The sequence below is a fragment of the Pagrus major genome, chromosome 7 (genome assembly GCF_040436345.1).
Source record: "Pagrus major chromosome 7, Pma_NU_1.0".
NCBI lineage: Eukaryota > Metazoa > Chordata > Actinopteri > Spariformes > Sparidae > Pagrus > Pagrus major.
Genome location: NC_133221.1, coordinates 14,157,929 through 14,183,253, shown reverse-complemented (window position 1 = coordinate 14,183,253; position 25,325 = coordinate 14,157,929). Strand labels below are relative to the sequence as shown.

Sequence of the window (25,325 nt, the reverse complement as noted above, 5' to 3'; positions counted from 1 at the left end):
CAGAGTAGCTAACTGCTGCTAACTGTATTGTGTTAATGCATGTAGCTGCTGTTAGCTTGTTAGCTCAATTAATTAAATTAACTAAATTAGATAACTAGAGTGTTGGTATTTACAGCGCTAGCACAGGACACTGAGACAAAGAGGTTTTGAAGCGTGGGCCTGGCTTGTTAGCATGCTAACTTCACCTTTAAACAAGATTAAGGGTCTACAGCCATGCTAGCAGCTCTGTGAGTCTGTGAGCTAAATGCTAATGTCAGCATGGACAGATTCACACACCTGGAAGCTTCAGCTTTCTTTTCTGCTTTGATTCAACTTTGAATGAATGTTGAATAAATACTTTTCAGATGTGTTTCAGATAGTAAAATATTACTTAAGAACAGCAGTCGGCAGCCTTAAGCGGCTCTGTGAGACTGCTCTTCGGCACAGAGGAGCTTTGAGCTACATGCTAATGTCAGCATGCTAACATGCTCACAATGACTGCTAAAATGCTGATGTGTAGGCTACCTTATTCAAATTAGAGTAGCATATTAGCATGCTATCATTGCTAAGAATTTGATTTAATTCCATAAAAGACAAGACATTTCAACACAGGGACGCACAATATATAATAAATTATCTGCTTGATATTGTGAAATGTATTTCATCGGTATTGGTGTTAATATAGCCGATAATATGAAGCCAAATTGCTTTCAGTGACTTAACAAGAGCAACATTTAGACTCCAATAGGCAGCTGTTTGCATCTGGAAAGTTGGTGTACGCTCCACCAATAAACACGAAGGAGAAGAAGAAGACGACTTAAAAGAAGAAGAAAAAGAAGCAGTATACAAAAATGTGAAATAACCCGTTATCTTATCAGTATCAGCCACGAGAAGAAGGTAGAGACTAATTCTGGATTATTCTATCGTCTCAATAAAGTCCATATTGTGTGTGCATCCCTACTAACTACATTACAAATCAAAAATGTGAATTTAGCGCGATAACCAAAGTATAAAAACCTACAGCTGTAAATGGGATTTTTCACAACCTGGCAACCCAACTTGTTGTTCTCATTCTTGGCCCAGAACCGATACACTACTCAAAATTAGTTAAGGATATCAGGATATGAAACACTAAAATATCCTTATTTTGAGTGGTGTATATAAAGTAGTTTTCTATCATAACCACTGACAGAGTCATCAGTTACAGCTCACTGAGGCTCCTTCATCAGAAACACCTACAGAAGCCTGATTTTCATTAACACTGAACAGATCTGCCTGCTCTTCGGCAAGTTACTGGCAAAACGTCGCAATTGCCAGTAAATCAAGGAGCAAATACAATAAGAGGATTCAGTCAGCGATGATTCATATCTGTCGTTATCGACTGTGACTGAGAGTCAGGTGGAGGGCGGACGGAGGGCGGCTGTCGCTTTAAGAAGTTGTTGCATGGAGAAGCTGGTGATTTTCCACTCAAACTGATATTAAACGCGCACCAGCTCGTAGAAACAATGACTCTCACAGACAAATAGATTAAATTGTTTCACTCGACAGGCGACAGAACAAGGAACAACAGGCTGCTTAGAGAAAACGAGAACAGGTAGGCTGGTCCGGCATCTTCTGCTCAAATCACGTCAGAAAATATTGTTTTTAATAGGAGGAAATAAGAGAGTAGTGTGCAGCAGATATCCGATGTTAAACTGTTTTTTTTATTTTTTATTTTTTAAAAGATCATTGATGGATTATTGATATTTATTGTTTGAATATGAAAGTCGTTTATCACCGTGTTTTGATGCTGGGCGGCAAGCATGTTGATCCATTGTTTCTTTGACATAAACACATCACACTTGCCCTCTTCCTCTTTCATATGATGCTCTGTCTTATTATTTCCGTAGCCTTAAAAAAAAAAGAAAAAAAGAAAAGCCTGCTTTGAAAATAACTTAAGCAAATGATGTTTTGGTTAGAAAACCACGGGCACGGTCTTTGAACCCTGTTTCCTGTGTTTCTAAGCTGATAAGTCGCTGCTCCTCGTTTCTCTTTGATCGTTTGTTTTTTTTGGAGGTGATGCGTTCAGGCGCGCCCTGGGCTACACAAACACATGTGCTGTGTGTGTGTAGGTGGAGGTGGAGGTGGGGGGGCTCCAGGTGAACCTTATCCTGCCAATTTTTGTAATCTCACCCCGACGACGAGAAAAGAGACATGAATCTCTTCAAGGATTGTCAGACAAGACAAAGTTTAGTTTGTAATGTGCAGCTCTTCTCTGTAATTGGCATCATCCTCCCCCGCCCATCTGGAGGAGGTTGCTTCTTTCAGATGGCACCTTCTGATGTCTTTGTTCACAAGACGAAGAGGTCTAAAGCCAAAGGTCAGGATCCTTTTGGTGACCGCAAGGTATGCAACAATGCCTTTTTTAGCTTGGCTACTCCCAGCAGGAGGCCTCCTCGGAGCACCTCTGACCGCAAAGACAGCTTCTCAAAACTCCTCATTCCTGCTGCAAAAATCAATTTTAAACTAGAGTGGCACTCGGTAGAGCACATAGGTCCATCAAGACCCTTTTGTACTCATTCATAGATACCAGCCAGGCAGCATTATTCCCTGAGAAATTAACAATAATGTCAGAAAACGCCCTGTCTCGCGATCCTAAAGAAAGTAAGAAAAAATTCCCTAGGTAAAAGTAAATGGGGGTCTATTCTGGGCCGAGACCCATCCTCCATCCAAGTTTCGTGGAAATCCATTCAGCAGTTTTTATGTATAATCCTGCCAACAAACGAACAACACGGGTTAAAACATAACCACCTTGGCAGTTCTGGCCAAATATACTCAGAGGGCAACTTTTAATGCATGTTGGTACACCTGCTTTTATTGATTTATGGAATTGTTTTAGTGTTTTAAGACAATTTTATGTGTCTTTTATTGGTGTTTATTGCGTCCCTCGTGGGTCTCGAGCTTCAGAAAAATTTCCATCATTATACAAGAGACAGTTACGTTTTTGAACCCTTAAATCGTGAGGAAACCAGGCCAAGGTTCACTCACTCCAAGGCTGCCTTATACAGGTCAGCATGTCCAAACGTCAGTGAAATTACTACACGTGATCGTAATTTCACTCAGCTATAAAAATGTGGGTTTGTCCTTTTATAATCCTGTTTCCTGTTCATAGCTGATAAGATGTTCCTCGTTTGTCTTCGATCGTCATTTGGAGGTCTTGACGGGCACTCCCCGGTTTCTCACGTGATGTTTCTGTGGGGGAAATATGTTTATTGTCTCCTGCAGGCTCCACACCCACAAGTCACCCACTGAATGAATGACTTGAACTGATGAATGAGTGAATGAATGCGTTCGCACCCTTAAGAGGACGGTCTGTTGAAGAAGTTCTGATGAACTAAGGCGTTTACTAGCTTATATCCGTGTTAAGTGGCACATACTTAACCTACTTTTTCTGTCTCCTCCCCACGCAGTGTATGATTGACTGACGTGTGTCCTTTAATAACCCCAATCCGCTCTCTCAGCAGGATAAAAACTGAGGGGTCACTGTACCTGTTTTAGCCACAGCTGCCAAAAAAAACCAAAGTTCCCAAACTGGGAACTCGCAACAGGTGTCTGTGAAGGGTTTTCCCCTGGAAATATAAGGAGTGGTTAAGAAAATATTCGCAATGATAATGTATTGTAACTAAAAATGAAGTAATAACCTTAAGATAAATGTTGTTTTGCTGCTAAAATGAGAGATAATACTGTTTGATCGTCTTTCTAGCGTTGTGATTTCCTAAAATAATGCGAGACTCCTAAAACACAACACCGAATCACTCACATTTTACACAATTCTCCTCGGATACAAGATAAACACGACAAGACACAAGAAAACAAGAAAACAACTTAATGTAGTTTTGAAGTTTAAAACAAAATACAGCAAAATACAAATCCAGTACAGACGGTATGATGTTGCCTTTATTCAACATTAAAGGTGCATTATGTAATTTTATATTTGGCAGACCCTGCCTACTTTAACTACACCCTATGAACAAACACCAGTCGGTTTTCTCTTTTGCTCTTTCATGAGTGGACGCACATGAAACAGGCTTTCTCTCTACCTTCAAAACACAAACCCTGTGGTCTCTCTCACAATAGATTAGGCAGCGTCTGTCAGGGGGTTACATAACCAACACAGTCCACAGAGCCTGACACTGACCAAAATATGATGGATTATTGCGTCGTGCAAAGCTAAGAGGTGTCAAGGGTGTGCGTGTGTGTGTGTGTGTGTGTCTGCAGAAGTTCACCTGATCCTGGTCAACCCATATAGCTCTGCAAATCCTGTAGGTGGAAATGATCAGCTTTTAATTGACTTTTTCATGCCACTCTTTGTCCGGCCATTGTGAGCTCTGGGAGCAGTGAATGGTATCCAAACAGACCCTGGACGAGCAGAGGAGACACACTACCTTATTAGGCGTTGTTATAAGCTGATACTGTACCCGTTTACATTTCCCAGATAACAAACCACATGTCATGAAAGAACAGAGGAGAGAGATTCGAAATGTATCGCATACCAGAAAAATATCACAGCATGAGCCTGAATAAAAATAGGTGCAAAGTGATGTTATGAGGGGCTTGTTATGAATCCAATGCTTCATATTTTAGTTTATAAAAGGCAATAAAACTCTCAATGCTGCCTTCAGTTCATCCAAGATCATAATTCAAGACCCACCCCCGGCCCAGTGTTGGACCAGCCAAGCCTTTCTTTGCCTCTGACTTGTCCTCTGTGTCTCCAACATGAATAAGAAGTGTGTGTGTGTGTGTGTGTGTGTGTGTGTGTGTGTGTGTGTGTGTGTGTGTGTGTGTGTGTGTGTGTGTGTGTGTGTGTGTGTGTGTGTGTGTGTGTGTGTGTGTGTGTGTGTGTGCATATGTGACACACACTCATCCCCCACCACTTGGCCCTGTGTATGTTTGTGGGCAGGGAGTAGTGAGAAGTGGAAATTTACAGTCTCCCACGTTGGTACCTGAGTTGTCTGTCACAGCTCGGCCGCGTCCAATCTCTACTTTGGATTTAATTGTCTTGAGCCAAAGGGGGCGGGCCCTGCAGCCAGCTCCACTTCTTGTGACCCGTGTCGGCAAAACGGCATTCAGTTCAGAGGAATGGTGACAGCTGAGAGAGAGGAACTCTATACATAGTTGCAGCCATGAAGGAAATGTAAGTTCGCTAAACTTCTTTGTTTGAAAGGAGACTTGATTTCTTTTAAGCGTTTGTGTGTTTTTCTGCATGTTAAAAACAGTTAAACGAAAAGAGGTTTAACGGTTTGTCGGATATGCTAAGAGTGTATTTGTTTGCCAAAAGGTTAAATAAACAGAGGGAGGAACTGCAGATAGATTTCATTGTTGACTTTTGTGATTCATATCTCTGGTTAGAAAGAGTCAGACTTGAATTGAACATCAATTTGGATTTTAGCTGTAATAACATTGTTCTGAGTTTTTTTTTTTTTTTTTTCTTTTTTTTTTTTTAATCTGTTAATTTGGAGTCAAGTTTGTCTGGATTAAATCCCAAGGACAGTTTGCCTTAAGACTTATCTGGCGGGCAGACAGCGTCCTAACACCACGCGGGGCAGGTGAAAGCGAACGCTGAGCAGACCGACCAGAGGAAAAGTGGGGGAAAGGGATAAGGAGAGAGACAGAAACAGGATGAGAAACAGAGTGGGCAAGAACTGATCCAGTTATGTAAGGAGGTCTGAGAATGGAAAAGCGGTTCAAGTTGACTTGTCATGCATAACAGGAAGAGAGAAATCCCAGAAAATGATGGGACAGAGGAGGGGGATGGAGTGGTTGTTGCTCAAGCGTTGATAAAGTGAAGTGCAGATTCCTGAGAGAAACGTTTTTATTTTCACTTTGATGATTGTTTTTCCTTTCTTTGATTTAATGTCCGTTTTTAGACATTTCACTTGTCACAAAAGTTTTACACCTTTTTTCAGTGAGAACAAAACCCAGGATCTTATTTGGAGGCTTGACACGTTTTCTGTACAACTTGTTCTTTTATCAGAAAGCTGCCTGAGTTCAAGGGGAAGTATTCGATGTTGCTCTTAAAAGGAGAGCAAACCTTTATCACTCACATTACAACCAATCTCGTATTTTGTCTCGTATCACCGTCCGTCTTTTGTTCCTTGAGCCAGCTGGGAGTGTAAATCACATTCAGCTTGGACATGTCTTACTCAGTTATTTTACGGTCTCATTACGGTTTCTTTTCTCTTCTTTGGCTCAGGCGGGGAAATAGGATCCCTCGGTCAGTAATAACAAATCCTGTCTTTCTTGGAAAGGCGATTTACAGTGTAAACACTCAAGTGAACTTAAGCTGTCGTATCTTCCGGAGAGCAGCCAGGGCTTTGGGAATGCAGTGGGATATCTTCCCCCGCTAAATTTGGCTTACAGGGAGGACTGACTTGTTGCTGATACAGTGGCATAAGAAGAACGCTAAAAGAAAAGTTTCCTACAGGGGTCAGGCAAGGTCTCAAAGGCGTGTATCGAGTCCAAAACATTCCCTTCCTTTTTCCTTTGGTGACAATGTACCCCCCTCTGTGAGTTCAATTGGAAAACAGAACTACATCAAAAACAGTGATGTGAATGTGCTCATGTTGTCGCCAAAGTCAGTTTGAGCTTTATACTTTGCAGTGTGCAATTTAAAAAAAAAACAAACAGATGTTGTGGGATTTTTACACAGCTTCATTCACTACACGTTGCGGTTGCACTGATTCAGTTAGAGGAGGCGTCTGTTGTCTGTCTCAAATCAGCTCCTCGAATATTTCTCCAGTCTGAATGACCTCCATGCATCAGATTAGCAAGATTAGCAACATAGTACTGTATATCATGTCCTCAGCGGTTACACAGCATGCTGTAACGCAATCAGGAGACAGCATTATCTCCCTAATGCGCTGTGTCTTCTCATCTGTGTCTTATCCCGATCACCTCTGTCTCACACTCTCCCTTTGTCTTTGTCCCTCCCTCCATCTTCCTTTTCTTGCCATCCGCAGCATGGCACAAAAAGAAAAACTCCAATGCCTGAAGGACTTCCACAAGGACACCCTGAAACCTTCACCAGGGAAGAGCCCGGGCACGAGGCCCGAGGATGAAGCCGAAGGCAAGGCTCCTCAGAGGGAGAAGTGGGCTAGTAAGCTCGACTTTGTCCTGTCTGTGGCCGGTGGCTTTGTCGGATTAGGAAACGTCTGGCGGTTCCCATATCTTTGTTATAAAAATGGTGGAGGTAAGCTGTAGATACACAACAGATGCTAGTGTGAGAAGCCAAAAAAATGAACAGATGTCTCACTCTGAGCTGTTCCCTGTATCCATTACCCAGGTGCATTTCTCATCCCTTACACCATCTTCCTGTTCGGGGGAGGCCTGCCCGTGTTCTTCCTGGAGGTCGCGCTGGGCCAGTACACCTCTGAAGGAGGGATCACCTGCTGGGCCAAGCTCTGCCCCATCTTCACTGGTCAGTCCAAGTAAACATATACACTACATACACTGCTCACATACAGAAATAGAAGCTGTGCATCAAGGCACAAACTGTCCCTGACAAAATCATTTAATAATTAATGCTGAGTAAAAGCCTCATTTGTCCAAACAAGTACTCTGCCCCGATTTGCTTCCTGCTTCAGCCCAGTATCATCCCGGTGTAATTGGAGCAGTCTGACTTCATTAGGCTGCCTTGTGTTGTGTAAACGCCATTACACAGTACAGAATGAGGCTGCTCAATAAATGGAAATATAATCAAGAAAGGTGCAATGACAAGTGGCAGTTTTTTGATAAAAGTAAAATGTGTGACAAAACGGCATAATAACAAAGTACAAAAGTGCTGGAGGGATGTTCTGGCCAACAAATCATGTTGTCTGAATGAAAGAAAACATGTTTATTTGGTACAAACCCCAACAAATGTCACATCGTCATGATTTTAAGGGTGCAATATGTAAGATAGGGGGCAGCATTAACTGCTGCTAACATAGTCATGTAGATAGCAAGTCCATACTCGGAGTCAGGTTAGGGGGTGTGTGTTGGTGTTTACATTATGGGCCTAGGCTAGCTGGTTAGCCTGCTAACTTCAGTAGATAACTCTGCAACACAACACACAGACGTCACAATGTCAAAACTGTAATTTCTTTACATGCTGTTGATAATTTTGGGTAATTTGAATGTTTTCAACTAAAACTACATATTGCACCTTTGACAGTTTTTTCAGTGAAAATGACAATCCTGATGCAAAAATAATCTTTCACACTTATCTTGAATCATATTGCAATCGCAACATCTGTCAAAATAACTGCAATATGATTTTTTTGACCATATCCTGTTGTCCTAGTATCATGGAGGAAGAATCCTAATAGTGTACTTTAATTCCAGATTTAAGTAGGCACGTACACATGTATACACACAATTCACCCTTAAATTGCATATTTGGTGCATGTAATGGATTGATGAGTCCTTGGTTACCATGGAAACAGACCCACCAAGTTGCCTAGCGATGGGAACAGTCTCATGAGAAGATCATTTTTGTTGACGTGGAGCTGCAGTTTGGATCCACTTGCGCTTACAGGAAATTAAAAATCCTGAATGTCTCTCTGTGATGGCGTCATCAGGGTCCGGTTCTCCTGACCTGAGATCACCATGAGCTACCGATACTCTCAAACACTCTTAGCTCTTAGGTGTAGCCCCCCTCTTACCTTTGAGTGACAGCTGTAGACAAGCACAGGGGCCCAGCACCCGCAGCAGCTGCCGTCACACCCTTACTCATGTTCACACGCAGAACTTGACATGAAAAGAGAGGAAACTCTGTGGCACCGGATCTCTAGCAGCTGCTGATGGTCTCCGCTATTCGCGGCAGCGCTGAGGCTGCTGTCTGTCCATCTGCTGCAGCGTCTGGCACAGCAGAGAAAGTCCACAAGTGGCCGCAAAACTGGCCAATCACAAATCCTCACATTGTCCCCCTCCCCCGTCTTCACATGTTTTTTTATCACAAGAAGAATTCATGACTTTTCTCGCCGTGCACACCGGCACACAGTCCAGTACACTCACACCTGTCACAGCATTGACTTGTCTATCAGTTTCAGTTGGTATGTGGGGACGAGGAGGTGGGGAGCAACAGAGATGATCAGTTTAAAAATACTCTGGAGCAGTGGAAGAGTACCGGGGATTTCTGTGCACGGGGTCATGGCAAAGTCATCTAAAAATAGCATAAAAACACTAAGGACATTATAACAGTAGATAGCAGAGTCCAGCCTGGGAAGTTTTCCACTCTTTGAGTTTATAAAGAGTCAGTTGTTCTTTATGTGCGATAGCCTGCTCGTTTTACACCCAGCATCCATTAGGGGTGTGGCCGGGTGTGGTCAAAGTGAGCAATTTGTAAGAAATGGCCACAATTTAAGTTAAAACATTTAAAAAATCAGCTAACATTATCAACAGAGTTTGAAGAAACAACACCACATCTGCTGCAGTTAGTGTGCTTACCTAATGCCACTTTGTACCAGCAAGAGTCTGATAAACACCCTTAGTTTTAGCTGGGAGATATACAGTATGCCAGCTTTTAGTGTAACAGATGAACAAAATAAACTCACAAAATGTCCAAAAATGAAATTACTAAACAGAAAAATAGTTTCTCTCTTTTACCGAACTAAGACAAGCTTAACTGCCACATTAACTTATTGTAAAACACACTTCATTCAAACTCGACATAAACTAAATAAAACTCAGCAAAATAGTTTTGGTTTGTTTTTCAACCATCACCTCTGGTTTGGTCTAAATAAATCCTCAGTTCACCAAGTAGGATGTGAAAAGTCATAGACCTGACTGGAGTTGCTGTAAATCGCCTCCATACTAAATCCCCTGTTGATAAACTGACTTCAGTCGGTCTTGGAGGCTGTGTTCAGTCCCAGTTTGGTGTCCAGCTGTGTTCACTCTCAGGTGGTTAAAGCTGGTTGAGCTGAGCCCTATTGCCCACATTTAGCCAATATTTCTCGCGAATAATTCTCTCAGGAGCTGGTGGAGACCAAAATGGAGCTAAAAGAGAGAGTGAATATTTATCACAAACTGCACTCTCTTTCTGCTGGATGTGTAAATAGGCAACTTTTGCAGATGTGAAGAAAATCTAAATCATAACGCTGTCTTGGGCAATATCTTGAGCTAATGTTAAAATCTGCTTTCTTTCCTTCTCCTCTCCAGGTATCGGCTATGCCTCTGTTGTGATCGTATCTCTACTGAACATCTACTACATCGTGATCTTGGCCTGGGGACTCTACTACCTGTTTCAATGCTTTCAGCCAGAACTCCCCTGGGCAAAATGCAAGCAGCCCTGGAACACAGAGTACTGTGTGGAGGACACAGTCCGCAAGAACAAGACCCTGTGGCTGGCAGCCAACATTACCAACTTCACCTCCCCTGTCACTGAGTTCTGGGAGTAAGTAGTCGCTGTCAGCATGCCTAACTAACACATTTCCTACACAAGGCACAGTTTGGTTTTAGTTCTCTATGAACTTTTTTTGTACACCTTTTAATGTTCACTGCATCTCCTCAAAGTTTGACTTGAGACTGAAATATCAAGTGGAAAACACTCTTTTTTTCATGCCCTTTTGGTGTGCTACATGTTTGAATTTGATGACAATCCATCACAACAAACTCGGGAGTGTTTATGCAGCATTAGACACTTAAAGGCTCCAGCTTCAAAGCTTTTTCACAGTCTTCTCACCCTCAGAGTCACCCGGCTAAGTCATGGGTTTGTTAGATTTCCACTTTTAGTTTCATTTTGACAAGGTCATAATCTAGAGATGTCATATGACTAATTTCCTCGGGCGTGTTTGAAAAATGAACAAGATAAGTTCTTCTGTTTCAACTGCCGTTAACCTCTCCTGTGCCTGTGTATCCTCTGCAGACGCAACGTCCTGAGCATCTCCACTGGGATCGAGGACATCGGGCCCCTGAAGTGGGACCTGGCCCTGTGTCTCCTAGCAGTGTGGGTTATCTGCTTCTTCTGCATCTGGAAGGGAGTCAAGTCCACTGGGAAAGTGAGTGCCGAGGCGTAGACACACATCCTCTAGTTATTGTGTTGCCTGGATGCTGTTTGGCCTTTACTTCTTGTCAGTGACAAAACACTGTTGCTCAGAGAAAACCCACATGCTTGGAAGGCAGTTAATTTGGTTGATTTAAAGACACAAGCCTCTGCTGTCCTGGAAGTTACTTGTTGGCCAGACTCACTGTCGGCTGTGAACAGTTGACTGCCCCTCCTTAGTCCTCTTTCTGTTTCTGTTAACGGGACAGAAACTGGGCCAGAGCCAACAGGAGGAACTCTGTGTTTCTATTAAATTATTAACTCTATTAAGAACCATTTGCAATGGAAGGTTCACTGACTAAATGATGATCACAGGATCGAAAATGAGACGCCTTTACGCGGTGTGCTTCATGCTCAGTTGGACATGTACTCCATCCCAAAACCTCACCATGAAGTCTGAAGGCAGCATGCATCACTGTTCACGGGCCTTTTCTTCTTTTTCTCTGTAAAAATACTTGAGGAAGAGGGGCGAACAATATTTCTTTTGTCCTCCAGTTAGAAAGAAAAGGGAACCTAAAAAGGAAGTAGTGTGTATCCCATGAGGATGATGAGTCACAAGTTGAAAACTGTTGTTCAGTGTTTTGGCAAATAATTCCTTTTTCTGTTTAGGTGGTGTACATAACAGCAACGTTCCCATTTGTGATGCTGATTGTGCTGTTGGTGCGAGGAGTGACTCTGCCCGGGGCATCTGAAGGGATCAAATTTTACCTTTACCCCAATCTGACCCGCCTGCAAGATCCAGAGGTAGGATCTTCTTCTCTCTTCTTCATTCTCCACATATTAAAGGAATAGTTTGACGTTTTAGGGCCCAAATACACCAAAACCGACAGAACTGAAGAATTGGCAGCAGCGAAAGCCAGCTGTTGTGTCGCCTCTGTCTCGGCCAAAAAGCTGCACTTGCAATACCACAACGACTACAGCTGACAGCCAGCTATCTTTCATGTTCTGTGCCTGCATGAGAGGATATAACGCTCCATACCATGAGGTGGCAGTAGTTTGTATTCGTCGTTCAAAAAGGGAAACTGATCGGTTATGATAAAGCAGCATTTTCACACCACTCTTGCTAATATAGCCGTGTTTGATTAAGAATATGTATGATAAAAAGTTGACAATGGCACTGGCATCTCTGATACTACCCAAGGGACTTTAGCCTTTTCCCCGTTTCGCTTCTTGTTGGCCGATTCGCTTAGCTGAATAGCTAACGAACAGCAGCTGGTTAGTTTAGCATGAAAATTGGAAACAACCAGCTAGGCTCTGTCCAACAGTAACAAAATCTACAGCTGTGCTGGAAGGTGGATTGTGTTACCCTTTGGACAGACCCAGGCCCGCTGTTCCATCCTCTCTTCACTCTTCATGCTAAGCTAAGCTAACCAGCTGCTGTGGCTTCATTATTAAGACTGATCAATCTTCTCCTATATCTCTCGCTAACTCCCTGAAGTGTAAGTGTAGATCAAGTTTTACATGCTAAAGATATTTTTCCCTCTCTTCTTGTTGTGTAACTCAATTACATCATTTCTCATGAGCAATTAGACCGACATCGAAACCAAGCAGACATGTCTCGACTGACGTGCAAACGCTGAAGTTTGGAAAATTACTGAGATTTAACTCTGCATCAGAGTACATGATGTTCATTAGGTTTCAGATGACATTTCACCATTACACTCCGTCCACACTGTGGAGTATATGTAGGAGCTTTGCTAATGTGGAAATTGTGGTGACTGTTGCTCTATTTAATTAGTGGTTGCAATATTTTTATATGAGCAATGAATCAAGTTATTACCTTTTGTGTAAAAGTGGTCGCTTGTGGTGATGTACACACAGGTAATTATCAGTTCCTCTTAGCTCTACTGAGCTTTGTAGCATCTTTAAACTCATTCATTTGATTTTACAGCTGCAACTTTAACGTTCTGCTCTTATCAGTGTTGTTTTCAGCCCTTTTCAGTGAAAAATCTCAGCACACACACACAGTTAGGGACTAGCTGGTAAACATAGGTCAGCATTTAGCATCTTAAGAGCTAAAGATATCCCCGTCAGGAGTTGGTGGTGACCAAAACTGAGCTAGATCGAATCAGGTATTCAGAAACACAAACTCCAATTGAAAGCTAATGTTTCTCCACATATTTTGGAAATTCAAATAGCCAACTGTTTACAAACAAGTTAATGCTATCAACTTAAATGTATAATATTTAACATTTCATCATTAAAATATCTAAAATCGACTTCACCTATGTCATACATTTGGAGTTGTGTACTTGGATCATTCCAAATTTTCCAACAGGTGATTTTATTCAAGTAGCGCCATGTTTTATTTGGTCTCTGTTGCTATGACTTCCAGGGAAACATTGGATGATATGTCAGAGAGTGAGGGGAAGGTAGTCTGTGAACTTGACTTAAGATAACTTGATTTTTATCAACAATGGTTGTTTAACAATGAAGACAGCAACTCCTATGATGCAAGCTCCTTCATTACATCATGAAACTACTTTTCATTGCTTTGATTTTAGAGACCGCGAGCGGCAGAAATCTCATACTGTGCGTTTAAATTTGAGACCAATCATGTGTACTTTAGATTAGGTGACAGTAAGAAGCGCATGATAAAACTGAGTTTATTGAGAATCAGAGAACCTCCTCCTCTCTCTCCTCAGGTGTGGATTGATGCAGGAACCCAGATTTTCTTCTCCTACGCCATTTGCCTGGGCGCCATGACGTCACTGGGGAGCTACAACAAATACAAATACAACTGCTACAGGTGAGCTGTGTTTCCGCCGGGGGGGGAAGTGGGACTGTAGTAGTGACCGCAACTCGTGTCAGAGACAGTTGCGTGAAAAGAAAATGGGAACTTCGGTTCCGCCTGTGTGCATTAACAACCTCCATGACATATGTGTGACATAGGGACTGTTTGCTGCTGGGAGGCCTCAACAGCGGTACCAGTTTTGTGTCTGGCTTCGCAATATTTTCCGTCCTGGGCTTCATGGCACAAGAACAAGGGGTGGACATTGCCGATGTGGCAGAGTCAGGTACGAGGGTCCAAGGTGATGGCAGCAGTGATGGTGGGTGCTGCTGCCAAACAAAAAAAATGGACAATTGGAGACTTATGAAAAGAGTAAATCAAGCAACCGCAAATTTTAAATGAGCGGAAAAAGTAATTCAAGTGTTTTATTAAAGTCTCGGAAACGATGATGCTGAAATGTAGAGGTATCGGCAATTCCACACTCCTTGAATAAAAGCCTCAAAGAAACAGAATTGTTACTTCAGTCTGAAACATGTTCCACCTTTTCTGAGGACATTGCTTTGGCCAAGTGCTGTGTGTGTAAGCTACACAATGAACTGCGGTGTTTAAGAGCATTATTATTAGAGCATATCATTATTACAGGTGTACAGTGGCCTCAGGTCTCTTCATGTCCCGCATTGAACCAGCTCATGTCATTTAATAGCTTTGATTTCTTTTTGACCAGGGGACATTGGTAAGAAGATTGGCAACGTAGTGTCTGTACTCTTACTGTATGTGCTGATATTTCTGACCAGCAGCACTGTTAACAAGCTGTGGAGGTGGACGCCACCGGTTCTGTTTCTGTCTTCTTTTACACTCTATGTGGACTTTGAAGGAGATGCGTCTTCTTTCAGCATGCTCGCTCTGTTCAGTTCAAATTAAAACTTTCTATCTTTTTAAAGGAGCAATTTGTAAGATATGGCAAGAATTTTAGTTTAAAACATCTTGTACTGAAGTTAGCATGCTAACCAGCTAGCCCCGACCGGTCCTGTCTCATAATACCACTTTGTACCGGCAAGAGGTGATAGTCTGATATCCTCTATAATTTCAAATGGGAGACATATGCCAGTTTTTAGCAAAATAAACTCATAGTTTTACCAAACTATGTACAAGATGTGAATACAAGATGTGCCATTATATGTGAAACCTAAATTTACAAAGTAAAGCATATTTTTTTGTAGAGATGTATTTTGCTCAGCTGTTCAGTTGATGCTCATGTGATTGCTGACTTTGTATTTCATGCTCTTATATTCTGTTGAATTGATTCTTTCATCTGCACAGTTTAAATTAGATTACATGTTATAGTTACTGCACACAGTAAGTAAAAGGACAACTGTTAATGCAGTTTTGCCTTTTACAAGAAAGTGCTGACAGTAAAAAAAGTGCATAATAATGTATATGGAATGTAATATATATGTGTATATATATATATATCGGACAATATACAAAATTGAAAGCAGCTTTGATTTGTCTGTGTGTAACTACACTGTAAACTCTGACATGGTGATCTTACTTAAAAAACTGAAGAAACCGATTACCTCAAAATTACCAAGTAAAGTCAACTAATACATTTAAGTAAAGTCAACTTTTCAAATTTACAGCGTATGATAAACAATATTTGCAAACTGTAAATGTTAGAGTTGACCTTACTTAAAATTATTATATATATTATTATTATTAGTCTACTTTATTTGGTAATTTTGAGGTAACTGGTTAAGTTAACTAACTGTTAGATTTTACAGTGCAGCAGAATGCTTTGGCTTTGTTTATACAGTATAAACAGTAGGACGTTATGTAATATATATAGTGTGAATATGCACAGTTGAATATGGTGTTGATATTTGTCCTGCAAGTAAACATAAACAGGACACTTGAGCACACTCAACACATAGGGCCAACAATGAATCATCACTCAGTCCATTTCAATTTATCCAGTGTCTTTGCATTGTTGGCCATATTGGATCACGCTTCCTGTAGATTATTGGCTGCGTCAGCCTCTCTAGCTCAACCTTTACATTGTTTTTCCACTTCCCTCATGTCGTCCAAGCTGAAATTAGATAGAAATGTTAATTCCCTTCTCCGCCCCTTCTCCCCGTCCCCTTTATGTTCTCCTTCCAGGTCCCGGCTTGGCCTTTATCGCCTACCCCAAAGCTGTGTCCATGATGCCTATGCCAACCCTCTGGGCCATCCTCTTCTTTATCATGCTGCTGCTTCTGGGCCTCGACAGCCAGGTCGGTATTTTCACAGTGACTGTGGTGTCAAGCTATGAGCAGAATAGTTAGTTGGTGTACTGCGCGTTAATTTCACACAAACACTCGCCGGCTCCACTGGGTTGTTTGCTCTCTGCCAGCCCCAATGTGTAAAACACATTTGGTGTCTCTATGACACATCTAACGTCTCCAAGGTATCGGATAACTGACGGACAGGAAAAGCAGCCTGCTCCCACAAAGGCATTTTACTACACTCTCGACCGTGCTGTGTGAGGATTACAGCCCTTTAAAACCCTCGAACACTGCAAATCAAGTTTTTTCGAAGTTACTGGACCTTTGCCAAACATTTAGTTAGCAGGAGTCATTACAATAGCTTGCATGTGAGCCATCTAGCGTCGATGGGAGGCAGATCTTTGATTAAGAGAAGATAATCTAAGCAGACAAAACGTTTCTACACGGGCTGTATCACATTTCCTGCCTCCAAGGGTAATTCTACTCCTGTGCTAACTCAGTCCTGCACATGGCCGGCTACTCCTCTCAGCCAACTGCAAGATCAGGCCGATGCTCTAAATTTGAGCACGTGTAAATGCATGAGAGAAATGGTGACAGCGTGTATGTGTGTGTGTGTGTGGGTGCATTTTTGACCATAAATTTCATGCAGATTTGCGGTTATGAATGCTATATATTGTTAACATCCCTCACGCATACATGCCACTGTTATGTAAGGGGTTTATTGTTTGGTTCTTCATGCAACACAGAGGCATGTTCTCAGTGCATAAAGATAGATAGGAACAATTTAATAAGTTTGTCATGACATTATGCTTCTTATGAGGCAATCCGGAGACAGAGACAGGGAGACGGAGACAGTGATTCACTGTTGTTTTGTTTCTCTTGTGTCTTGGTAGCAACAAACCAGTGTTGCAGAGAGCGGCCCTGTTTAAATTCTCATTACTGGCCAACAAAGACCGCTCTCATTCTCTAATCACTGGTTTGTAGAGGCAAAACAAGAGCTACATGCACACAGAAAGAGACATTGATTTTTTTTTCTCCTCATGAGAGCTTAACAGTTGCTTTTGTCCCCCCCACAGTTCGTTGAAGTGGAAGGACAGATCACCTCCATTGTGGATCTATATCCTGACGTCCTCAGGAAGGGTTACCGGCGAGAGATCTTTATAGCCATAATGTGTTTCATGAGCTATCTTCTGGGACTCGCCATGGTAACGAAAGTAAGTTCAACGACAGTCTCTTCTGCGCTCTTACATCCACTGCTTATCCTGTTTAGAAAAGGAAGAGAGACTCCGTGTCGTCTGATCGACAGCAGAGATAGTGCCACAGACTTTCCACTCTACCCCGTTGGTTGCGGCATTGTTAAGCAAACATGCTACCAAATATGGCCTCCCACCACCTTCACCACTCACATCCTGTGTGTCTGAATGGAACAATTCGGAATGCTGTTTTCCGTTTAGCAGTTAACCGTGCTTCAATGACGTCTCAGCACCTGTTGAACTCTGCCTCTGTTGGTGGGGTGCCAGCATTCTTTTGCGCTGCTTTCAACGCCTGCTTTAATACCCCCCGTCTATCTCTGTGACTCTTTCCTTCCTCACACATCAGAGAGATAATTAATGCAGCTTTCCTTCTTTTCTCTTTCCAGGGTGGCATGTATGTGTTTCAACTCTTTGACTACTATGCAGCCAGTGGTGTGTGCCTTTTGTGGGTTGCATTCTTTGAATGTATTGCTGTAGCCTGGGTTTATGGTAAGTGGAAAACGACTCTATGCGATTTGTAGTGTGTGTCGTTTGTCAAAGTAATGATCCTGAAGCACAAATGATCTCTTTGGGGGTAAACAAAGGTGTCCTTGTGGTTCTTTCCACATCAGTAGTAAATATGTTTAACTGCATGCAGGGGCGTGGTGAGGGGGATGGGGGAAGGTGTTGGTCCCGCGTTAAATTGTGATTGGCTCCACAGGGTTGCCTCCCACCAGATTACAGTATATCCTACTATTATTAATGAAGGAAAAGCATTTAGCCTAATGAATGAAAGCAGTGCTGCATCTTCCACATTACTGATTTGTTTAATTGCAATAAATCATGTATTTAGTTGTGGCTGTAAAACAGGAAGTATATTTCCACAAATATCTCTCCAAGATTCAGATTAAGGGGTTCAGAATAATAAAACCACGGCAGGAATTACTTCTCAAACCTGTACAGTCCTTCAATGTGTCGATCCAGGTGATTAAAGCAGGTTTAAATGACAAGTTCAGTAAATTGTCCATCCAGTTTAACCTTAAATATTCTCTCAAACTAAACATAAAACATTTCCTTGATAACAAAAATAAAGATCTGTTACAGTTAACACAAATGATTTCCTCTAAGTTAACTTGAAATATTTTCCAACACAGTTTCTAACTTAAATCTACTCAGTTAAGACACAAATATTGTCCTTTTAACAACAGTCCCTTAATCATTCCTCTACCGAGGCCCAACAGTCCCCTTTAATTCAATCAAGCCAAATCCAATACCAAACCCTGTATTGAGCCCTGTATCACTCTAAATTGGAAACCAATCTTAATTTAAGATCACCACATTTTGTCCTCCGTCATAGATACCAGCCACCTAAATACAGCTGAGAAATTAACAAAAATGTAGAAAAAATGCTCTCTCACAATGTAAAAAAAAGACAAAAACAATTCCTGCATCCGTTCCTTTATTCAGATCTGCACCAAAAGTTTATTCTGGGTTGAAAATGTAGATTTCTTTTGTCCTCGACCAGTTGTTTCTACATGCTTTACCTCTTCAGGACTGTAAAAACTATTAAATAATATGAACAGGAGGGAACTTCACTCTTTGGTTGTTCACTGCCCATAGACATATACAGCCTATGACAAGGTGTAACAAGTATGCATTGCTTGGCTGTAAACGGTCATAAGCTGAGATGTTTGGTCTCAGAACATCTTGTACAGGACTGTAGTTAAAAAAATAGATGTACAGAAATATTGATCAATGTGACATTTGCTGCTAGCTAGCGTAGCTGATGTGTTTATTTAGAATGAATCATCTAATTCTAATTAATCAACTGAAAACAGAGCAAATGTAAATCTTCCACAGTAAGACTAGCAGGCTGATTTCCATCTGTAGTCCCTCGCCAGATTTGAAAAAGAAACCAAAAGCTGATTAATGCCACGCATTGTTGACCTGCACAAAGGACAACAATATGAGAACACCATGCACAATAAATAATGCAATAAAACACACGGGCCTAGTTCACTACAATCAGCACTGAGGAAAGATAAGTGATGACCTAGTGAGCGTGCTAATAACTGACAAAGCAAAGAGTGTTTATACTACATACACATGACCTAGTGGAAGTCTATGCTGCAGACAACAGAGATAAGGGCCCATAAATATGCTAATTTCTGATGGTAGATATGAAGGTCGTTCTACGATAACACAACAACACGAGAGTAGTAGATATGTGTGTTCAAACTTTGCCCAAACATTTGTTAGAACTCACGTTATTCTTTTATTTGTGTTTGACAGGAGTTGATAATTTCTACGACGGAGTTGAGGATATGATTGGCTACAGACCAAACCCATGGATGAAATGGAGCTGGACCATAATCACTCCTGTCCTCTGCATGGTGAGAGATCATTGGCAGCCTTGAGGAGTGTCACTTTATTGTACTGGAGTCATGAACATGTGATGTGTTGATTCTTTCAAGGTCACGTAGAGGCCTACAACTTGCACGCACTAAATGAAGCATGTGTTTGTTTTTCAGGGCTGCTTTGTCTTCTCCCTGGTGAAGTACAAGCCCTTGACCTATAACAAGGTGTACGAGTACCCTGACTGGGCAATTGGTCTGGGCTGGTGTTTGGCCCTGTCCTCCATGATCTGCATCCCCATGGTGATGGTCATCAAGATCTTACAGTCTGAGGGACCCCTGATCGAGGTGAGATGACTCAACCCTTTTTTTTTTTGCCAAGACCATAGATTAAAGGATCGATATCACTTTTATATTCTGTACTTTAAATATGGAGCTAGAACCAGGACATGGTTAGCTTAGCTTAGCATCAGGACTAAGGAAACAGCTAGCCTGGCTCTGTCCAAAGGTAATCCCCTGACCAGCACCTTCAGGGCCCAGACAAACCAAACCGACATCAAATAACCACTGACACAGAAAGATGTCTGTTGTCTGTCTTGGCCATCAGCCACCTAACTTGTATGTTCTGCGCCAGCATGATAGGAAAGATATCTTCTTGCAAATAGCACTGGCGAGGAGGCGAAAGTCGGCCTGTCAGACATTGTGTTTCATTTGTTTAATCTGTACCAAAATCAGTGTAAAACTGAGATTCACAGGAGCGACTGTGAGTAGGCTAGTTTTCCATAGCATCACTAGCTTGTCTGCTAGTGCTGTAGCAGAATACCACCATAAGCATCATCATCAAACCCACTGTCAGCGTGGTCAGATAGATAATGCTGCAACAGCTCACAGCTGCTAGCAATAGGGTCACATGACCCTCGCAGTCCATTAAAGTCTCCCCTTGTCGTTACCTTGAGGTCGTCACGCAACCACGCTGACTTTAAGCTGATGTGCTGCCGGCTGTCGCTTCATATTCAGCATACAGACATAACGGTGTCATCAATCTTGTCATCTCACTCTTGGCAAAAAAGCAAACACCCAAATATTGAGCCTTAAACTGCTCCAGTTTCTGATGTTTATTAATCTAATCTCTCATTTCCTTCCCTCAGAGGATCAAAGCTGTGGCAGCCCCGGCGAAGTCAGGCGTGAGCTCTCGCCCGAAAGAGTACAGCTTGAAGGGCAGCGAGCTGACACAGCCCCTGGACCCAAACGGGAACAATGGCTTGATGAAGCCCACCCACACCATTGTAGAAACAATGATGTGAGCGCTCTCTGTGAGAGGAATAAGATTGATGTGCTTTCTGTGTTATTATCATATTTGCTAACATTGATAATAGTAGGTTTACATTGTCCAATATATTCACGTTAGAGATACTCTGGTTTGATTTCTATGAAGAGAGTTATATATTATTGTTGTAATTTTTTTTCTCTTGTAATTTTTTTTTTATTTTTTACTATATCAATATTGTTGATGTTACAATTGTTGTCGCTGTAGTTGGCACTGATCTCAGTTTAGGCAGTATTTGAGATAGAACATGTTCAATGTTTACTACCTTTCTGTTGATTCCGGAGAGATGAGGAATTGTTTTGGTGTATTAGAAGAAAAGATAAAATTCTCACTTAAATACGTAAATCAGTAAACTAATCGAGCAATTAACCGCGTAAAAAGTAGAAAAACGTCTAAACACCCTCACCATGATTGTGGCAGCCTCGTTGCCCCGAGCTAACATCTAATGTTACATCTCTCGTTGTTGTTCTTCTTCATCCCTGCAGTGAAAATGAATGTACCACAAGCCACCCACATCTATCAGAGTACATATCCGTAACACGTTAAGTGGCAATATGCAGTGTATAGAGTTTATCTTGCTTGACGTCCTTTTAAGTTACAAGTTGAACAAGGCCTTGGCCAAATACTGTGAGAAATGCATTCATAAGAAGATCCATCCTGAAAAACAATTAAGACAAAATCATAAAAAGAGAAGGAGGAAGTGAGGAGAAAAGGGAAGTGGCATTTTTTGAGTATTTGTACACTGCCTGTGTGACTACTACAGTCAGTCCCAGTGCATTTATGGAAACCTCTCTTTGCACTTTATATGTCGTCTCACCTTTATTGTAGTATTTGTTTTTATTGTTGCGAGGTATTGCAGTTACATTTGCAACACATTTCAGGAGGAAATATTTTTAGCTTCTAACTTTTTGATATTGTAAACTTTGATATACAGTATCTAGTTGTCTCCTTGCTAAGACAATGACAAAAATAGACTAGAAATCTGACATCAAACATTCTGATTCATAATTATTCACAGGATCTGTTAGAACGTCAGTTAAAAAGTAAAAACATAACATTTTTCTAAACAAATTACCAGCCCTCTCCATCGTGCTCATTTCGTTTGCAGACGTGCGCTGCAGAACTACCACTGGATTCTAGTTTCTAATGTTCGGTTTAGGCATTTGTATTGTAGAATTTGAATTGTTTGTAAATCACATATGCCTTTTTGTAACAATTTTATACTGTACATCATATGAACACCAACACTGATTTAATTAATTTTACTGAAAACTCAGCAATTTGTTTTCTAAATATCGGTTACATTGTGAGCCTGGATTACATTTTTCAGTGTGCAATATTCATTGAAGCAATGGCATTCTCTGCTCCATCAAATTCAAAATAAATGTAATGTCCAATAATGCAACAACTCGCACAGTTAAATACAGAATCTGAAGGAATTGTTTTCCTGAAGCATGTGCAGAAGCCACCACAGTACGTGCTGTTTTGTCTGTAAAGATCTTGTGCTACTTGGAGATTCAAGTGTACCAAAGTATTTCTGTCTCACAGTTGTCCCCTTCGAGATGCACATTGCATCATTTCTATATAGATTACAAATAAACATCTTTTTCTTTGGAATTTGCCGTGTCGATTATTCTTTTATTCTCTAAATATCAACATCTATGAAGCAAAGTGGAGAAATGTCTGCACATCTTAGTTATATATTCACTACTATTAAATGGTGTTGGATATTTTTAGGTTGCCATGAATATTAAATGACATGATTGACATGTTACATGAAACATTACAATATGGCCTATAAAAGACTGTATTTTCATTATATGAGACTGGTACCAATACAAAACTACTGGTACTGGAACTGTACAGTGGAAAAAAAACACTTTGGGGACTAAGGGAGAAACAACTGGTCATTTTAGGGAAAGCACCAACTGTGTAGTCAATGCAAACAACTTTAACTGGTTGGCTAATGCATTGGGCTAGAGTTTAACCTGTTAAAGGTCCTACGTAGACCGTAATCACACAGCTGCCATCATCCTCCAACATCAGGCTCAGGGTGGGAAACTCAAATGCTGTACTGCCGTGTTCCAGGTTGCAGGTCCTATAAACGTAGGGAATCTCACAAATCATTGTCATTTGACCACTTCCTGATTGATCTGCAACTAAAAAGACAATAAAAGTAAAGAATCCTAAGGGACATGGGGCCATAATTCAAGTGGTGATATGATAACAATTTGTCTGATTCCCTACGTTTATATGACTTCCAACTTAGAAGGCAGCAGCATAACATAATCCCAGCATTCGAGCTTCCCACCCTGAGCATGACGTCAGAGGAAAATTGCTGCTGTGTGAATTTGGTCTTTTATGCTCATTTTCGTGGGTGTCTAGTAGAAAATGTTTATTTGCTTTGAAACACTCACACAACACACTTCCCTCATACTGTCCATTGCTGCAGCACCTCTATTCACCCTCTGTCTGAAAAATCTGTTTTAGTGCCTGTCTCTTTAAGGCCCCCCTTCTGGAATACCCACTCTACTTTGATTGGACAGCTCGCACAAGCCTGAACAAGGACCGCCCACCACGTTCCACATAAGCTCTGTTGGTGTTTTCTTCAAGCGCAGCTGTGCTGGGAGCATGGCTGACGACGGTCACTACACAGATGTGGCATCACAAACTCACAGAAGTCCTCAAAGCTTGTTTAAAGGCAATACTGTAACCTGTAATGTAAGTATCAAGTACTTTCCACTGTACCTACAATTAATCACCAGTTGGTATTTTATTATACTTGATTCATACAACGAGACTACGCTGTAAATCCTGGGCTGTATTATTGTTACTGAAACATTGAATGCTAATCATAATAATCATGACTGCACATTAAAAGATCTGTTTGCTAAAAGGAGATGTAGCATCGCTCAGATGATTTAGAGACTGAATTTCAGCACAATATCAACTCATCTTGTCTACATAGGCACACAGGCCAGCAGGAAAGCCGCCAAGCTGGACATCGTGTCAGCTCTTACATTTCAAGATGACTTAACTACAAGCACTCGGTGGTCTGTGCACGGCCTCACAGCCTTCTCTTGTCCGGTTTAGAGAAATTCATTTCAAAGGACCTAACCCAGTAATCCAACATTGCTGACTATTGTTTCCTGTAGTTTTGGACTGGGAGCAGTAAATGTGATCGTGTAACTGATCTCCCCTTTCTACCTTCACCAGTCTATTTTCAGTAAGTACATGTGCAAATCTTATACATAAAAGTCATTTCGGTTCCAACCTTGACATAGCGCTCTATATGTTTTAGAACGTCCTCCATCGAGCCTATTATACTCATTATACCACCCCGACTCAGACCGCTCCCCACTCTCTGCGACGGTTTATTGGCATTGACACTGCCCTAAATTTTTCAGGGTGTCCATCCCACCATCAATCTAACACCCCCCGGCAGGTGGTAACTGCATTGACCCCTGGCCCACAAAGATGGGACTGGCTTATTTGGGCATGTCTCTGGTGTCCTACTGTCCTCTCTAAGTCCTTGAGGCACTGAACCCCCAAAGATTTTCATTTGCGTCACCTGGATGATCAACTAAATTGACTTAGTGCAGGTGGAAGCAACGCTCCAAACGCTTCATGGAAATTGGACAGCACTTTGTGAAATGACGTTATCTGAGCACGCAGATACGTTCCTGTGAAGAGTCAAATGAGAGACGTGTAAGCTGACGCGAAGGCTGACTTGAGTCTCCTGTTCAGTATCTTGGCCAAAAAGCTGCACTTGAACCCACCGCAAAGACTACAAAGACAGCCAGCTAGCTTGTACCAGGTAGCGGTAGTCTGTATCTGCTGTTCAAAAATGGAAACCAGAAGACCCAGGACTACGGATGTAGAAACCACTGTTATGATAAAGCGGCGTTTTCTGACACCACTCAAACTAATAATGCCACTTCTAACTGAGAATATGTATATGCTACGGGCGAAGAGGTGGAGGTGAAGAATAAGGAGAAACCACACGTGGGTGAAATCATGGATACTACAAGCTTTCCCTTTTTCTGTTTCTCCTCTCTTGCTCTCTACTACTTCTACTACTACTACTTCTACTTGGTCAGCTAGCCGAAAATCCACTGACAACAGCCAACTAGTGCCAACAATGCTGGACATACTGCAAAAACTAGGGCTATAGACGCTCACTGGCTGACGGCCAATCTTTGGGGCCCTGGGGACGCATTTTAGGAATACGGACAACCTGAAATTTCTGGTTCACAGTCAGGAGGACGGAGGAGACAAGGAGGAACAAAATAGAGAAATGAGACGAGCCTAATGACAAGGTTTAAATGCTGATGTTAAAGCAACATTATGTAGAAATTAGTTTTTTGTGCGATTTGGCGGCC

At 41.7% G+C, this 25,325-nt stretch overlaps 1 protein-coding gene across 2 annotated transcripts; it reads left to right on the top strand.

Annotated features, from left to right (window-relative positions):
- Positions 1-1,435: 1,435 nt before the first annotated feature.
- Positions 1,436-22,560, top strand: LOC140999989 (sodium- and chloride-dependent taurine transporter-like). 2 transcript variants are annotated; one of them, XM_073470595.1, is made up of 14 exons: positions 1,436-1,573; positions 6,978-7,207; positions 7,301-7,435; positions 10,156-10,390; positions 10,862-10,994; positions 11,648-11,782; positions 13,684-13,787; positions 13,931-14,055; positions 15,927-16,039; positions 17,107-17,244; positions 17,670-17,772; positions 19,555-19,655; positions 19,794-19,964; positions 20,765-22,560. In XM_073470595.1, exons 2-14 carry the CDS (start codon positions 6,979-6,981, stop codon positions 20,918-20,920), a joined length of 1,878 nt encoding a protein of 625 aa, XP_073326696.1. In that variant the 5' UTR covers positions 1,436-1,573; position 6,978; the 3' UTR covers positions 20,921-22,560. The 2 variants fall into 2 exon arrangements, with proteins under 2 accessions (XP_073326696.1, XP_073326695.1); XM_073470594.1 differs by lacking the exon at positions 1,436-1,573 and adding an exon at positions 5,051-5,152.
- The last annotated feature ends 2,765 nt before the right edge of the window (positions 22,561-25,325 follow it).

What these genes read in the sequence shown, in the direction of transcription:
- LOC140999989 (XM_073470594.1), top strand. An exon ending in TTGTTATAAAAATGGTGGAG is followed by an intron (nt 7,208 to 7,300) that starts GTAAGCTGTAGA and finishes TCCATTACCCAG; the next exon opens with GTGCATTTCTCATCCCTTAC. An exon ending in GACTCGCCATGGTAACGAAA is followed by an intron (nt 17,245 to 17,669) that starts GTAAGTTCAACG and finishes TTCTCTTTCCAG; the next exon opens with GGTGGCATGTATGTGTTTCA.